Here is a 16,788-nt window from a genome sequence, read left to right on the forward strand (position 1 = left end):
GAAGAGCTTCCTTCGCTGTGGCCAGACGCGCAGATCTGCACCCTCGATTGGGGGAGCGTGCATGTCAGTCTCCGTCCATCACTGCCATGGACGGAAATGACGTCCATTGGTCCACCACGGCGCTCTTAATGCTCTCGCAATAATGGGCCAGACGGTCGCTTGTCAAGTAGCTGTTAAAAACACCACGGCTACCGCGCGCAAAATTTGGGCGGGTCCACACCAGGGGGCTCGTGGTCCCAAGGGACCTTGGGCGAAACGTGCCCAAGATGCTGCACCTGCAAGAGGCGGGCGTGCACATGGTACCAGTGCGTACATACTGGAAGCCATGCAGTGCCCCGGTATAAGGACGACGAGGAAAACGTAGGCGGCTTTGCTGTTCTCGCGCGTGTTGATGTGGACATTGAATTGCAATTGCGGGTGCAGGCTGGTGCCTGTCCAGCAGGGCCAATATAGGCGGCATAGCGTGAGCGGAGAGAGTCGAGCTACGTGCTAAAATACGGCAGACGGTGGCTTGCATGTCGGTCCCTGTAGCCAGGCCCAGTCGTTTAAAGGCATCAGGGTCTATTGCCGCCCTTCGTCACCGTACTCCGCCGCCGCACTGTACAATACTGTAACTCTTCGCGCGCGCTGGTGGGTTTGGGCACTGTCGTCGCTCTTTTCTTGAGTCTGTCCTTTGCAATCCGAAGTCACCGTTGCGCCCACCGTCCAGAGCCCTTCCTCTCGGAGCGCGGACGGACCACACGCTGCCGCGGCTCAGCGCTTGGGACCACTCCACCGTAGCCCAGCGAACCTCTCGCAAGCAATACCAACGACGAATTTCCCCCAGACAGAACCGCAGCACCCAGGCCAGCGAGGGCGCCCGCCCTGTGTACCTATTACTGTGTACGTAGAGCGTTCTCGTTGCAAATCCATGGCTCAGGGGAGCTTGCGCGCGCGCGCGGCACCTCTCCAGAGCCCCCTCACCGCCCGACCTGCCCACCCCACAGCAACGCCCGCGCCGTGAATATTGGCTGATGTGTGCCTCAGTGTATTTCTAGTACAAAATGGCCTTCTCCACGGGTATTGGAGAGCGCAGTGGCCTCCGGTCGCCTCGCGAAGAGTCGTCGTTCGCTTCCCTCAACCTTACGAGCCCTCTGCGTGCCGTCGGTAGCCAGATGGGATCTTCCTCTGCCAGCGATGCCCGCGGCCAGCTGCACCGACGATTCACTACGAACAACATCCCAACACTGAGCACCCCTCTGTCCCCGATTGGGCAGCAGCGAAGACAGGCGGCTGAGCCGACCGACTTCACCACTACCACCGCGGTATGTAGCTGCCCTTTTCTATACTGTTCCCAGCTGCAAATACGTTCTGTACACTGTATTCTTGTCGCCATGTGAGAGAAAGTGGAATTTACGAATAGTGCAAGTGTGGGCATGGCTAAGCTGGGATACTGTGCGCAACTCTGCCCATGAAATGCACTGCATGCACTGCACGCAATGCAGAGAGAAGCTGCATACGATGCGGTCATTTCAGTGGTGCATCTGCGGCTGCTTTGCGCTCGAAAACCTACGTGAACGAGAATCAAGGCTAACGGATTGCTCAGACATACCATAAACTGCAAGTGGTAAGCCAGTTTTTGTCCTTCACCGCGCGATACAATTCATCTGTTTGGTTTGAGCGCGCTCCTGCCTTCACTCGAGTCCCAAATGTCGCGCTAGCGCCAGCGCTTTGGTGATAAACGCAGAGACACGCTTTTAACCTCTCTCCCCCACCTCGCCAATCTTATCCTATCTTGATTCCCGCCGTTGTATACACCAGCTTCTGTACTTGAGGCGCTACATTCTCTTTTACCCTCTGCTGCACTGCGCGTCCCGTCACCAACGCGCCTCGCGTGTATCTTATTCAACGGTCTCCGGACCCGCTAACTGTGAGTAGCTTGAGAAGAAGAAGCTCGAATACGAGTATATGAAAGAGCAGCGACGTCGTATCGAAGCTGAAATGGAACTCATTGATATGCAGTCGCGTCAAGAAGAGGAGGAGATTAATCGCCTTTCCTCCGACATCAGGTACGGCAAGCACAGCACACCGTCTACCCCGCCCGAGTACGCAAACAATACCGGTTTTCCGTCGTCTTTCTCGCGACCCAATCGTTTCAGCATGTCGGCCATCAATCCCGGCTTGACGACTCCTCGCGGAAGTCGCGCGGGGTCCCAAATCACCTCGCCGCCATCCGCTCGTTCGCAGCAGGGCAACGGCTTCGCGGCGCAGTCTATGCCCGGCTCACGTCGCAACTCCGACGAGGACGGCGATGACTTCAACGACCAATTCACGCCCGAGAGTCCGGTCCATATCCGCAAGTTAGTGCACCCCGCCTTTATACCGTGCCCCTTGCATGAGTGGTTCACGGACCCACGCTCACGCGCGTTTCCATTCCGACACGTTTGAACTCACGCTGACTGCAATAGCCCGAACCGGTTCTCTATGCCCCCACTTGGAGCTCGCAACAACGAAGTCAACATGCCAGACATGGGTTCGGTTCTCGATTTCCTCAAGGACGAACACGAGCAGAGCCCGTCCACTGCTGGCGCGCCCTACTCATTGCAAATGAACACTACGAAAGAGGGGGTTCCTATCTTGGTACGTCAGAATGGTAATGGAAACGGCATTAAGCTGTCTTCCTCATCTGCTGCTCTTGATCTCGCGCTTTCGCAATCACCTGGTCCAGACGGCCAGTCCACCGGTTGGGGTGGCCACCGCCACCGTCACGCACAACAGTCGCTCCCTACTAACACTCTTCGTAAGGATTCTCAAGCTGAAGAGTATGATGGCCAGACCAACGGCGACAAGACACCCAAGTCCACCGCCAGCAACCGTCGTTCAATTGACTTGTACGCTCTGAGCAGCCCTCAGCGCGCCGCCTATACCAACGGTATGCCAAAGCTCCAGCAGTCGTTCTCCAGCAACGATGTGCCAACCCTGAAGAACGGCGATGGTCCTGTTAATGGTTTCGGTCCCAAGACCCACGCTGAGCAGCATCTGCGCAACCATAACGCCAATTTGGGCCGTGTCCCGGCGAACGCCATGGCTAACCGCCACAGCCGTGAGTTGTCTGCCAGTCTGAACAAGGAGCAGGACTACCGCAACGGTGCTCCCTTTGGATCCGCCCTTCATGCGAGCGCCGCTCCATTCGGCCCTGTTCTCCCGTCTCCTGCGGTCACTAGCGCAATGACCTCGCCCGTACCTTCGATGTACTCGATGTACTCCAACGGCGGCTCACCAGGCCCTGCTTACGTCGGATATGGCATGTCCGCCTTGAACAACGCCATTGGGGGAATGTCTCTTTCGCAAGGCCCGATGTATCCGCCCATGTATGCTGGTCCTCCTGGACCGCCCGGTCCGCAGCAATTCGGCAGCTATAACCCCTATACCACCTACGGTCGTGATGGACAGCCCCAGGACAGTCAGGCGCGCGTGATTCAGAGCCGTCGCATGCAAAACGGTATGTCCCACATCTGTAGTAACCTGAACATTGCTGATCGAGTAAAAGCAGATGCCAATCGCTTCTTGAACTATGACCTGAAGACAATGGCACGACAAGACATCTACACCTTGTGCAAAGATCAGCACGGCTGCCGTTTCCTCCAGAAGAAGCTTGAAGAAAAAGATCCTGAGAACGTGCAGATCATCTTCGAGGAGACTGCTCCTCATGTGGTCGAGCTTATGACGGACCCATTCGGCAACTACCTCTGCCAGAAGCTGTTGGAGTTCAGCACCGATGAACAGCGCAACACTTTGGTGCGCAACGCCGCTCCGTCGCTGGTCTCCATCGCTCTCAATCAGCATGGTACTCGTGCTTTGCAGAAGATGATTGAGTTCATTTCCACCCCCGAGCAGGTCAGTGGCCCACCTTAATATCTATGTATGCGTTAACACTCTCATAGATCCAAGTCATCATCAACGCTCTGAGTGGCGAGGTTGTTGCCCTCATCCAGGACCTCAATGGCAATCACGTCATCCAGAAGTGCCTGAACCACCTCAAGTCCGAGGATGCTCAATTCATCTTCGACGCTGTTGGCGACAACTGCGTTGCCGTCGGCACACACCGCCACGGTTGCTGCGTCCTCCAGCGCTGCATTGACCACGCCTCTGGCTACCAGAAGGTCCAGCTCGTTCGCCAGATCACGGCCAACAGCTTCAACTTGGTCCAGGACCCCTTTGGCAACTACGTTGTGCAGTACATTCTGGATCTTAATGAGATGAGCTTCACCACCCCGCTCTGCCTCAACTTCCAAGGACACATTGCGGAGTTGTCCAAGCAGAAGTTCAGCTCCAACGTCATCGAGAAGTGCGTCCGTTGTGCAGACATGGACACCAAGGCTGTCATGATCCATGAGATGATGCAAGAGGAGGAGCTCGAGAAGCTTATGCGCGACTCATACGGCAACTATGTCATCCAGACCGCACTGGAGTTTGCGCCTGCAGAGCTCTGCATCCACTTGATCGAGGCCATGCGTCCCATCTTGCCCGGTATCCGCCAGACGCCCTATGGCCGCCGCATTCAGAGCAAGGTTCAGGAGCGTGAGTCTCGCCTCGCTGCATATGCCGGTGGTCGTGCTTCTGGACATGTTTCTCCTCACGGCACGAGTGCTCCGGGCCAAAACCCGGCCTATGCTGGCGCTGGCCCAATCTCCTCTGGCTACACCACGGCTCCTATGTATACCGCAGCCGCAAGCTATGGCACCAACATCGCTTCGCCGCAGCCCCACCGCATGAGCAACCCGCCGCTCCCGTCGCAATTGCAGAACACTGTACAGTACCCTTCCTACCAGTTCAGCAATGGCATGCCCAATGGCAACGGTCATGCGAACGGCAACTTCAACGGCGGCAGCGGAAACTTCTTCTAGTAGACGAGTTACGATGACGAACGTTACGGCCACCGTCTGAAGCATCTTATCGGGATATCACTTGCGGGTGCACGTTGCCCTACCAGTTGTCAAAGCTCTCTGGTGTTGGCATTATCTCGTTGAGATTTATTTCATTTACTACGATCTGTCTTTCATGGGTAGGAAGTTCATTCCTAGGGCTGTTGCTCACCTTGTCAGACTCATCATTCATTGCCGACGTGTATCTCTAGTATTGCTGCGACAAGAGCATAGCGGAGCTTGGGCATACTTACGGCGCTTACGGGACGAATCAGTTTTTATTTCACTTGTACCCCTACTTCGGCAGGAGATTTTGCTTGCACATTCTTGTATTCCTCCATGTCTTTTTACTCAAAGCACCAGCGATTTGTTTTGCGCAAAGGCGGAAAACTTGGTCTGATGGGTCGTGGTGGGGTGGACCACAGCATACGGCTAGATGAAGCTGCTAAGCACGACGAGCGGACCTTTTCATTTGTTTTCTTGTCAACGACGGACGGAAATGTGGATCTTGAAAGACTGGTCCACGCATCTTGATTGGCTATGCGGTCTTGCTCTTCTTCCCTGTGGGAGAATAGCTCGATTTTGGGTAGCTCCGCAACGAAAAGGATGCACTGGATAGGCGTAGTTTAAAACACCGAATGAATATCTGAATATGAAGTAGCGTTCAGTGGCGCGTGACGTGGAGGCGGTCGTACGTCAGTCAGGGACAGCCAAAGGGGTCAGCGAGGGATGGCCGACTGGGGCGTTGAGTGGTTGGGCGCCAAGCAGCCCTTCCCTTTGTAACGCCACCGTCACCTTCCGATTTGGTGCACGGGACTATGAACGCATACCTCATCGAAACCTAGTTGCGCATTATATTAGGCTCCCTTCCCTACCTTCCCTTCCTGCACACACAGCCGATACTATACTTCTACTGACTCGCACCGCCGCCGACAACGAGTTACCATACAAGTACCCACTACGGCTGCCTAGAAGACCAAGGTCTACTCACCCACGGACATGCGCTTCGCACTCACCTCCCTGCTCGTTGCGCTCTTCGCTGTCATCGCCATGGCCGTGACTCCGCAACTCTACGATGTGATAGTCAGCGTGCCCGAAGGTTCGCCAAGCGGCATGCTCGAGGAGATGAAGGAGAAGGTGCGAAACACGCAGGGAGCCCAGATCACGCACGAATACAGTATGTGGTTCCTGACACTGCTCTTGAGCGGGCAGACTGCAAGTTGCTGCGCACAAGCTAATGATCACAGGCATCATCGACGCATTCGCCGCACGGGTTCCCGAGAGCTTGATGGGCGAGATGGGCACCATGGAGAGCAATGGATTCAAGCCGACGATCGAGGGCGACGGCATCGTGACCACGCAGAACAAGGACGGCGACAAAGTGGGCATATAGAACAGCCCGCCGACCAAGTATACCAGCCTGCGCCATACGTCGGCGAAAGGAATGGGGATAGGCCACACGCCAGCGATGCGATATCGCACATTTGGAGTCAAGGGCGCTGCGACACAGCCAACATTGGTGCGGACAAGCACCGGGCACGCTGGATAAATGATGAGTCTCACTTTGGGGTGCTATTCTCCTGCGGAAGTCATGCAAGGAATTGCTCTTGCGGCGTTGTTGGATATTGCTATCATTACGACTACACGCTCTCCTATACCTGGAAATCACATGCTAGGCTTTCTTGTACAGCTTCTGGGTGCTCCCAACAATTGATGTGACGTGCATGGTCGCGTGGAATCGATAAGTGCGATGGCTCCCGCCGAACCCTGGCCCCCCGCCAAAGAGCGGGCCCAAAGTGGTTGAGTTGGGCGAGCGTTGTGAGGACGCGCCCCGTTTCAGAGGAAATGTAATCTCATGCACGCAGAGCGACACCCGTCAGCATACACTGCCTGTGACCGCGGTACTTGGTCCCGCACCCCCCAACACGCACAAGCAAGCACGACAGTGAGGCCCTGTCCCTGCCCTGCAGCTGCACCTGCGGCAGGTGCTCGATTCCGACACTAGCGCGGCTCTCTCCCGAGCATCATCGCGTCGACAGACCCCCCACAACTGCTCAGAACAGCCGGTTCTTCGCGCGACTGTGGCCCCGTAATGATGCACAGGCTCCCCTCGCTATCCACACGACCATCACTCAAATTGCACGCGTGCGCCTGCGCCTCCTGAAATCTGCGCGGCGGCCATGGACGACTTCAAGCCGGAGCTGCTGAAAGCTCTCCTCGACTGGGTACGCACGCGTCCCCCCTCGCCTCCACCCAGAGACACGGCCTAACAGTGGTGCCACACAGGTCAACACATTCGACCTCGCCGGGCGGGTCAGCGCCTGGAACCAGCTCGAGGACGGCCAGGTCCTCTGGCAGATTCTCGCCGACATCGACCCCGACTACTTCAACGAATCGCTGCCCAACCTCGACGAGGGCACCGATCGCCGCCGCTCCATTGCAGACAACTGGATTCCCAAATGGCAGAACCTCAAGCACATCGAGCGCCAAGTCTCGATATACATACGGGAAGAATGCAACCAGCTGCCCGTCCTTACCAAGCGCATGATACCAGACCTAAAGACTGGTGCCAGAGATGGAAGCCTGCAGCTCACAGCAAAGCTCACCATGGCGATATTATTCGCTGCCTATACATCGCCCAAGAGCGGTCAGAGAATGCTGGAGCACATGGGGCAGCTTAGCACCGAGAAGCAGGGGGTCATTGCAGGAGGTATACAGGAGTTGCAATCGCTAGACGAACGCATGGCAGAGCTCGGCGTCGAGCAAGAGCTCACGGCTGAGCCACCTCTCCCGACATCTCTCTCAGGATATCGGACGCCCACGCGGGCCGTCTCGGGTACTGCGTCCGCCGTGGGAAAGGACTCCGAGCTAGAGCAGGAGGCGCTGCTGTTCGAGGCCAACAAAGATCGAACCACATTGCGGAGTCAGGTCACAAAGTTGCAGGAAGAATTGAACAAGTCCAAAGACAGGATATCACACCTAGAGGAAGAACTTGTTGAAGCAAGACTCCACCTGGACGACCGAGGTGCGGGAGGCGCTACGTCGGACGAGGTCGAGCGCCTGCGGGACGACCTCAGACGCGAACGCCAGTACATCGATAGACTCGAGACCGACCACGCGCACGCCAAAGACGTCATAGAGTCGCTCAAGAAGCGCATGAACCGCCTTGAGAACGACTACGATGCAAAGCAGGAACTCAAGGACCAACTGCAGCTCGTCAAAGCCGAGCGCGACGAGCTGGAGAAGAAGGCCAAGGCGAACGAGAACCTCAAGAAGAAAATTGAGTCACTGTCAAAAGAAGCCAAAGCCCTCGAGACGCTACGCCAAGAGCTGCAGCAAGCTAAGGAGAGGCTGCAGGATCTAGAAGACATCGAGGAGAAGTGTGCTGCGCTGGAGAAAGTGAACAAAGAGAACATCCAAACCCTGGTAAACTCCGAGCAATCCATCTTCGAGGAGAAGGGCCGGAGGACCAGACTTGAACATGAGAACATCGTGCTGATGAAGCAGGTTGAGCAGAGCAAAGAGATGCAGTACAAGGCCGAGGACAAGAATCGGGAGCTTGAGGATCGGCTGCGAGATTTTGAGGCGAACGGTACACGCGGCGGCAGCTTGGAAGACGAACTCAATCACGACGTTAGCGAGGTCACAGAAGACGGCCCCAATTCGAAGACGCCGATGGACGGGCGTGTGAGTGCAGATGCTATAGCTCTGCAGCAGAGGGTCGATGTCCTTAGCGCGCGACTGAAGTCGATGGAGACGGAGACGCTGAAGCAGATGCAAGAAAACTTAGGACTCAAGTCGGACATGCTGGCGACCAAGGACGAGGAGAGTCAGAGGTACGTCAATCGCGTGTAATTCAGGGATAATTCGCTAACGGCGACGCAGACCGTTTCTCGAACAGAACGAGAAACTCCACACCACTGAGACCGAGCTCGAAGAGCTGCAGCGTAAGCTTCGCGAGAAGGAACTCGAGATGGCAGAGCTACGCAACGAGCTTAACAAGAGTAAGTATTTCGTTGCTCCGAGCGGCACGCGACTAAAATGTTTCAGAATCCGACGCCGATGAAGAGGTCAAGAACGAAGCTCTACAATCCGAGCATGATCGCATGCTGGCATTGCAGCAACAGACTAACCAGAAGCTCCGAGACTTAGAAGTCGCAAGAGACGAAGCACGCAGTCTATTGTATGCCTCACTGACAATCCGTGACGGCCGCAGCCCAGAGCTTCTCCAAGCGCTACGAGAAGCACTGCTACAGCAGGTTAGAGAGCAGATAGAAGGCGTTATCAAGACACCTTCCGATGTCCAACTCAAGGTGCTCGAGGCAACATCTGCTGAGATCGCAGACAAGGTCGCGAGTTCGCAAGCCGCGTTGGACAACGTCAGAAAAGTAAGCACCCAGCAACTTCCATCGGCCTCTGGGCAGTCCCAACCGGCAGTTACGAACGGGAAGGCGAAGCATTTCTCCAACGGCCAGCCACCTCGAGAGAGAATGGTAGCCTCAGAGTCAGCTGCTACCCTCGTTGGCTCGCCCGGTCAGAAACACGCAGACAAATGCCATGCATCAGACGATCCCATGCCAGACGCGAACTCCACAGCCAGCAACAGAAACACGAGAAAGAGCGCCTGGGGCGACCGCATCGCGCGGCTGATCTCGCCGTCCAAGGCGAGACGCTCCCAGAGCCCCCTCCTCGTGGCAGCAAGCACGCCAAGTCAATTTTACTTTGATATGGCAAGTTTGTCCTGCACGTTGCGTGGTGGAAAGTATGCATGTGCACGGCTTGGCTGGGGTTCTCCGTCTTGCATTTCTTCTTGCCGGGGACGGACTGGACTGAAGGTGGCGTAGGATTTCGCTGACGCAAACAGGATCTCCAAGAGCAAGAAGCTACAACACTATCACTCCGCGAGGAGCTCGAGAAAACGAAGAAGGAGAGCGCGGAGAAGGGCTCGGTACGTCGCATGCATTCACCTTTTCTCCCTTCCCACCATCTTCCTTCCTCTCTCTACTAAAATCACGACGTAAATTACAATGCTGATTTACAATTGGTGCAGGCCGAACTCCAAGCAGAACTCGACGCCCTCCGCCGCGAAAACCGCCTCATTACCAGTGCGTGGTACGACATGACGTCCCGCTTGCAGAGCAACACTGTCGTGTTGCAGCGCAAGAACGAGGCACCCAAGAGCTGGCTCGGAAAGCAGAGGGCGGTTGTGGGTGCGGGCGCGCTACCCGGGCGTAGGTAGGAACTGCACGGTGAGCGACTATGGGCACCGTGAGGTATCCCAGCCGGAGGGACGGGGAAATAGAGCACGGTGAGTTAATTTTGGAATCGTTGATTGTTATTATACCCAGTGAGGATGCATGGTTGGGCGTTTATATATGTCTGAGTGGGGGGGAAGGGGGGTGTATAGCAGGAATATATACACAATTTGCGAATGTGTGCGAAGGAGAGTGGGTGAGTCGCGGTGATTGTGATGACCTTACGGCGTGTACTTCGCGTACCCGGGGAGAAGACCTCTGTCCGAATGTGCCCATGACGCGGCAGGCGGGTGAATCGTAGCGTCTGCCATCTGGTCAGTTACATCGCAGCAGCCTCCCAGACTTCCCAGACAGAAAGGAGCAAGCCCTTCGAAATTACACGTCACCGGCTGACACGATATGGGTGTTCACTGCACACAGCGCCTAGAGACATGCCAGGCATCACCCCAGGCCCCGAGTACATGCCAAACGCCAACGTGCCGCCGACTGCCCGCAGCGTTCTCTCGCTTCGTGGGCGGCTGGAGCGGAACCTTCGCAATCACGGGACATGCAAACAACGGATTGTGGCGAGTTGAGTGCGGAATCCCCTCCCACGGCACCTCCAAGCCCCAACAACCAACACCCAAACACCCAACATCTCCACCACTTGTTTGCCTACGCGCCCATATGTCCTCCCTTACCTCTTGTCTCCATTCCTCTTTGGATGTTCACATCTTGAATAGAAGTCTAAAGGCACGAGGGTGGCCGATGATGATACAGGAATAGAGCCGCTGTGCTCGTGTGTGTGTGTGTGTATCTTTGGCCCTGGCTCGATGCTGCAAGGTGGAGGCCGGGTTAGGGCGGATTTGTAAATACTGCCTGAGGTCTAGAAGGGGGGAAGAGGGCGGTGTGCGCCTCGGGGGTGGAGTGGTCGAGGATTAGCGACGAGGTACTTGGAAGTTTAGAATTCCCAGCAAAGCCTGCTTGTGGCAGAGATTTTGCACATGAAGTCATGGTTGTTGGCACAGAGGAGCCGCGGTAATCCACCAAGGGACCAAGTCTCAACAGACACGAAGCGAGCCAGCAGATGTATTTATTCCGAGCGCATGCCTTTGTTCCTTCGGATCTTCCAGGCGCCTCCGGCCTCCCAGCAGCTGTGAATACATGGAGGAAGACGAGACAAAATTCTGCCCGAACCCCAACCAGTTCTTTGGCTATAGTGGCCCTGTCGTGTCCAGGATTGATCGCACTCCATGCACTTGCACTGCCATCCTCACTCTCCCCGCCGCAGCCAGCAGCCCCAACATCCCGCCGCGTGGTTGACATCCGGCAACCTTCGAGAAGATCCAACAATGCATGGATTCGTGGACCTGATGCACGGAGTGTCACTTAAGCACAACGAGACCAGCTGGAGGCGGCGTTGGAGATGGGTGTCTCACTCGGAGCGATCCGTGATGAAGACTCACTCTTCCCACACGATACGGAGGTGTGCTGTCAGACAGAAGAAGCCGATGATGAGACAGGAGTCGAAGGACTCGTGCGCGCGGATACCATTCGTCGCCTTCGGGTGTCGATCGAGCAGCGGCGCGCCCACTGTCTGAGGCCGAACCGAGCGGGACCGAAGCAGAAGCTCACCGCATCAGCAACGACCTAGGAGCACAGAAACACTCAGCGGATTCTGTGTCTTCGACTTCGTCAAGCGGATGCGAACGCGGGTCATTGGATTCAGGGGTCAAAAAGCTGTGATGTTTGCGGGGCCTCATCGTCCTTTCGGGCTCAGCTCGCATTTTGGAGATGGATTTCATAATTGTCCAAACGTGAAGTTCATACCTGTAGCATGGTGACCATGCGGCAGAACAAGGGGAATGAAGACTTAACTTTGGCCAGTGATGAGACGGGAGCCCCTGTGCTCGTGTGCCGCAAGGTGGCGGGCAAGGCGTGCACACTATCTGAGGTCAGCGTGCTGCCGGTAGCTGGGAGTTCAAGGGACAGGAGAGATGAAGGGTCAAGGGGAGGTGAGTGTGGCGTATGCGGTTGGGTGGCGTACCCGGGTGAGCGTTGTGGTGGGTGGTTAGAGAGCGAGCGCTGAGACGGGTTTGGACCTTCGCAGGGGGACCGTGCCATTGTAGAAAAAAGCCATCCAAGGCTATTGCTGGTTGTTGTGAATGCTTAGGAGGGGCTCGCTCCTCGCCGAAGTGGAAGGCAGCACGTTGGACGGGCAGGCGCGGATTGCGACGGAGCAGGTACGTATCTCTCGCGCATAGAAGCTGGAGAAATTTAACTTCAAGGATTTCCTCTGTATACAGAACATAAGTTCTACGTTCTGGAATATTGTCTACTTATGTCTGTGTACATTCACTCGCAAATGAATGGCCTTTGCTACTTGATTCGCAAGACCCCTTGCACGGTTTTTTCACATCCTACAAAACTATGATTCGATAGAAACAATATATTCTTCTCACGGGGTGAGAATTTTGAAGTTCTATGATACACTGAGTGTCTTTCTTGACTTGTCTAATAATGTGGGCCGATCAAAAGCAACGGACACGTGAAGTGACGCGTTCGGGCGTCTTGGGAAACTTGGAATGGGACCTAGTGGTACTTTACAGTGATAGCGTGCGTTATGGCCCCGTTTCTAATGTGTGTGTGGGACTAGAAGGACTGTGATCACAGATTCCAACGAGCAAAAGGGGAGAGAAGGGCAAGTGCACAATCCCACAATTTCTCCAGATCCTTGATCTAGGAAAGACACCTTCAGACGCGATTAGAAGTCAGAGAGACCAGAAATAAGTGTGTTGTGACATTAATTAACTCGTGTGCTCGGAGGGACAAGGCACAGACGAACAAATGATATGAAGGAGAAGGACAGCGGTCACAATCATATTGACAATTATCAAGGTAAGTCCTCTCCTTGCAACCGCATCCAGACCCACCTTTCAGTCCCACCCGGCAACGTGCCCCTCGATATGTCTCTCATCCTTTCTTCCCAAGAACACCCCATCTACGGATGAATTCCATGGCAGCAGTATCCCGCAACCTGTTTCCCTATCAGCCACCATACCCACTCACAACTCATCATTTACTTACAGCGCATCCATCGTCATAGTACTTGCAGTCCTCCTGTCTGCAGCAGAATGCCTGGATTGACTCGCTCCAGGTAGCTCCAAGAGCCTGGGCCGCAGAGACGTCTGGGGCTGGGGCGGGGCTGGCGGCAACGAGGCCTGCGACTGCACAGAAAAGAAGAGCAGTGAACTTCATTTTGGATAGTAAGTATAAGGGTGGAGAGAATGGTAGGATGAGATGAGGTGATCGAGGTAGAGGATGGTGTGATGAGATGGGGGGACTTTATAGATGTTTGTCTGGTATTTGGTGGTACAGTATCATGGTCTGGACTTGAAGTATTCGGCCCCCGGGTGGAAGGTGTGGAAGCGCGCGGTACTATATTGTTCATTAAGAGTGTAAGACTGCATATGCAGGAGAAAGGCGTAGTTCGACGCGCATCTCCGAGATTCCAACAGCTTTCGAAAAATGGGGTTAATACGACTGTGCTCTCTTGGTATGGAAATTGGTGCTGATAATATCTTTGATGGTTCAGAAGGTGTAATAAACTACGAACTGGCTTGTTTGAGGTTGAGAGATTATAATATTGAAAGGTACGCCTCATTGGGGAGTGTGCAAGGTACAGCCTAAATAAAGTATTACGGCGGTGAGCATCTACTATTTCCCAATTCGATCCAAGCTAGATGAATCAGTAATTGCGTGTGTAATGCTGCTGCAGCATATCGAATACCGGTAGCAAGGTTGATGATGATGATCATCGTCATCAGTCGTGTGTGAGGGATTTAGCGCAAAGTGCAAGCCATAAAAGAAGCTCTTGCATGCATTTCAAGCAGTAGTTGACTACGTTGTGGTATTTTGGGACACTTTGAGTGCTTCCAAGCTGATCTGAGAGGGCGGAGAAAGAACGGAACATCATCTCGGCGTTGAGAGCCTTTGGAAGAGCTACGTCTAGATTTGAACGATCCCCAGGAGAACAGATTTTCCGTGATTTTGTAGTTTTGTTACGAAGCCGTGCATCCAAGTTCCGTATGTAAAGAAGAGTGCATACATTTATGCCAGGTTAAAGTGACGATTTTTTGTTTTCAATGGTCGCAAACACATAATGATATGTTTCCAGGGCTTGGATAAAACACCTCAAGAACATCGCAATACACTTTGAAAATTTTCTCGAAGCAAGTAACAGTTGATACAGTAGTTGAAATGTCGCCCATGAGCCAAGAAGTCGTCAGACTGAGATAAAATTCTCATTGCGGGATGTATGGGGAGACATACGATCTGCACATGGTACCATTTGAAAGAGATGCTGGCGAGCTAATGTGGGAGGGCAGGCGAGTCCCTATGGTCCCCACCGTCTATCATCAATGCAAGTTCGTGCCGCCACCGCGATACATAATAGATTTTCGGATGAACCAATGTAGTGAGATAGACTGAAAATCTGGACTCAGTGCTCGTCGAGACATCAAATTCCTGTAGAACGTGTTTGAGAGCAGACGCTGGGCCAGCATATGTTTTGTTTGCCCATCATTCTAGATTTTCCCTTGACGTGGCAAAGACATAGATGTTGACCGTTTTCCGTTTTCCAAGGGAATGCATGCCTAACATTAAGCTTACTCAGTGTCTTTTGTCTGTATACCCGGGCAGACACGATACGCGGCACCTTATTAAGAAGGGAGGTACCGGATCCACATGCTACTTCGCGGCCAGGGCTCTTTTGGATAAGTCTGCACAAACCACATGGAGGTAGCCGTCATACCCTTTGAGTTGTTGTACACAACACGTCATATCGTTTCCTGGTATCCAACCCTCGATCCGAGAACAAAGGTCGATTGTAAGGTCCCGGTGATCTTAGCTACTCTTCGAGATGGCACCCAAAAGTATTCGTTACGACAGCAGACCATAGTGTCCAAAATTACCGTTCTTATGAGAAGCGAGAGATGTAGCGGATCTTCATTGGCTGCTCGTTTTTTTCCCGAGGTGAATTACAGTGTGTTCTTACTGCTTCCATTTTTGAACCGAGCATCCTTAGATTGGAGATGACATAGATACGCGCGCCGGAAGCGCGAGGGCATTGGATATGGTTTCTGCAATTTTCAAACGCCGGGAACCATATGGTGCTGTTCGCATGTGTTTGATGTAAGGATGATGAATATAAAGCACCGATACACGAGAATATACGCTTCCTTATGTAGTTTCTCATTAGGAACTTGAAAGCTCGCGGACCAAGTTCCTTGAAACACCAATTCTTCCATTTCCATGTTCAGTTGACTTGGGTTCGTGTTTGTAGCCAGCCAGAGAGAAGGCACAATAAGCCGTCATGACTATAGTTTGCGTCAATCTCTTCCAGAGACATAGTGCGTACACGAATATACTTTGGATTTCGCTGAATCAACACTTTTATCTTTATTCTTGCAGGTCTTTGGTCCATCAAAAGAAACACATATCGTGACAACCTTCCTTGTTTTTTGAGAGGGAAAGCAGATAACGGCGGATTCCACTATTCTGGATAGATTGTGGCTAGGTGGTAGAACTATAATCGATCTCACTGAGCTTTGCGCGAAGAAACATGGGTAGAAACGTAGTGGTCCGCTGTATCATTCGGGAAGATTTCTATTAGTCGAGCAATATTTCAGAGTTATCGAGTTCTTTCTGCAGCCGCTCTGCCGTAAGCACGTAAATTTTTCTCCTGTCGATTTTGGAGGGGCAGATGTTGCGCAAAGTTTTCCGATGAAGTTTGTTTCTGGTGCAGTGGGAGCAAAGCACGCGCTTTAACGCCTTGGATTAGGTGCTATAGGAGATCATGGGTTGGTGGATATCTCTGTTAGAATGATGGTGCATGGAGGCAAGAGCAACATGTCTGAGGGGTTCCACCGTTTTGCGACGTTTCACACAGACGCATGCCATGTTCTTCTCTCTCGTTCGCGGTTAAGTTTTCCGAATGAGGAGGCAGGCACATGCAATCGGGTATTGGTCATTTTTGGTTCAGCAAGGCACGCATCTACTACATTGACAGGGCCTGGCTGCCTAAACTAGCCACATTTACTCTTCCTCCCTGGAATTGAACGACCGGTATCTAAAACGGAAGCATCTTGGCTGGACTTGCTAAGGACAATTCTCCACATGCTCACGGAGACTTCTATTCTATCTTTACCTAACTTTTGGACAGCAGGATAGCGCCATGCAGGTGCTTGTTCGTTACTTTGCATCTCTGCAGAAAGTAGGCATGCACTTTTTGTACTTCGAGTGAGACGTCGAGTCTCGCGAGAAACATCGGACTGCCCAGGGATTATGTTCAGGAAGCGGAGCCTCCAAAACATCCTTTCGTTGGAAGCGGTTTTTGTCCCCAGCTCGCAGGCACATCTACTGCCCTCGAGTCTGCTTTGAGACGGCTTAAGAAAAAGCCTAGGATAGGTCTGAGTCCGAGTAAAAGTGTGCCTCGGAAGACTGCTCCCAGACCAAGATTATATACACTCCATTCGTCATCAAAATAGCTAGAGACTGGTTATGATGAGCAATAGTCACAGGTATTGGAAAATCCGGCGAATACATCCGCGATCCCATGCCGGCGCGGATACTGCATGCACTCGCTGTTA

At 53.6% G+C, this 16,788-nt stretch overlaps 4 protein-coding genes across 4 annotated transcripts; 3 read left to right on the forward strand and 1 right to left on the reverse strand.

Moving 5' to 3' along the window:
* Positions 1-708: 708 nt before the first annotated feature.
* CC84DRAFT_518402 (ARM repeat-containing protein) lies at positions 709-5,065 on the forward strand. Its single transcript, XM_018186585.1, has 7 exons — positions 709-882; positions 1,027-1,304; positions 1,586-1,606; positions 1,918-2,339; positions 2,448-3,481; positions 3,533-3,876; positions 3,924-5,065. The coding sequence occupies exons 2-7, from the start codon at positions 1,044-1,046 to the stop codon at positions 4,884-4,886; spliced, it is 3,045 nt and encodes a 1,014-aa protein (XP_018041433.1). The 5' UTR covers positions 709-882; positions 1,027-1,043; the 3' UTR covers positions 4,887-5,065.
* An 838-nt stretch (positions 5,066-5,903) lies between these two features.
* Positions 5,904-6,297, forward strand: CC84DRAFT_1173361 (uncharacterized protein; the record flags this gene model as incomplete). Its single annotated transcript, XM_018180026.1, has 2 exons — positions 5,904-6,081; positions 6,152-6,297. The coding sequence occupies 2 exons, from the start codon at positions 5,904-5,906 to the stop codon at positions 6,295-6,297; spliced, it is 324 nt and encodes a 107-aa protein (XP_018041434.1).
* Positions 6,298-6,671: 374 nt separating this feature from the next.
* Positions 6,672-10,296, forward strand: CC84DRAFT_1161849 (uncharacterized protein). Its single transcript, XM_018177844.1, has 6 exons — positions 6,672-7,129; positions 7,191-8,740; positions 8,790-8,908; positions 8,955-9,292; positions 9,769-9,852; positions 9,955-10,296. The coding sequence occupies exons 1-6, from the start codon at positions 7,085-7,087 to the stop codon at positions 10,141-10,143; spliced, it is 2,325 nt and encodes a 774-aa protein (XP_018041435.1). The 5' UTR covers positions 6,672-7,084; the 3' UTR covers positions 10,144-10,296.
* A 662-nt stretch (positions 10,297-10,958) lies between these two features.
* CC84DRAFT_518474 (uncharacterized protein) lies at positions 10,959-11,713 on the reverse strand. Its single transcript, XM_018186586.1, has one exon. It carries the CDS (start codon positions 11,462-11,464, stop codon positions 10,994-10,996), a length of 471 nt encoding a protein of 156 aa, XP_018041436.1. The 5' UTR covers positions 11,465-11,713; the 3' UTR covers positions 10,959-10,993.
* Between the last annotated feature and the right edge of the window lie 5,075 nt (positions 11,714-16,788).

The sequence above is a fragment of the Paraphaeosphaeria sporulosa genome (assembly GCF_001642045.1).
Source record: "Paraphaeosphaeria sporulosa strain AP3s5-JAC2a unplaced genomic scaffold CC84scaffold_2, whole genome shotgun sequence".
NCBI classification, from domain to species: domain Eukaryota; kingdom Fungi; phylum Ascomycota; class Dothideomycetes; order Pleosporales; family Didymosphaeriaceae; genus Paraphaeosphaeria; species Paraphaeosphaeria sporulosa.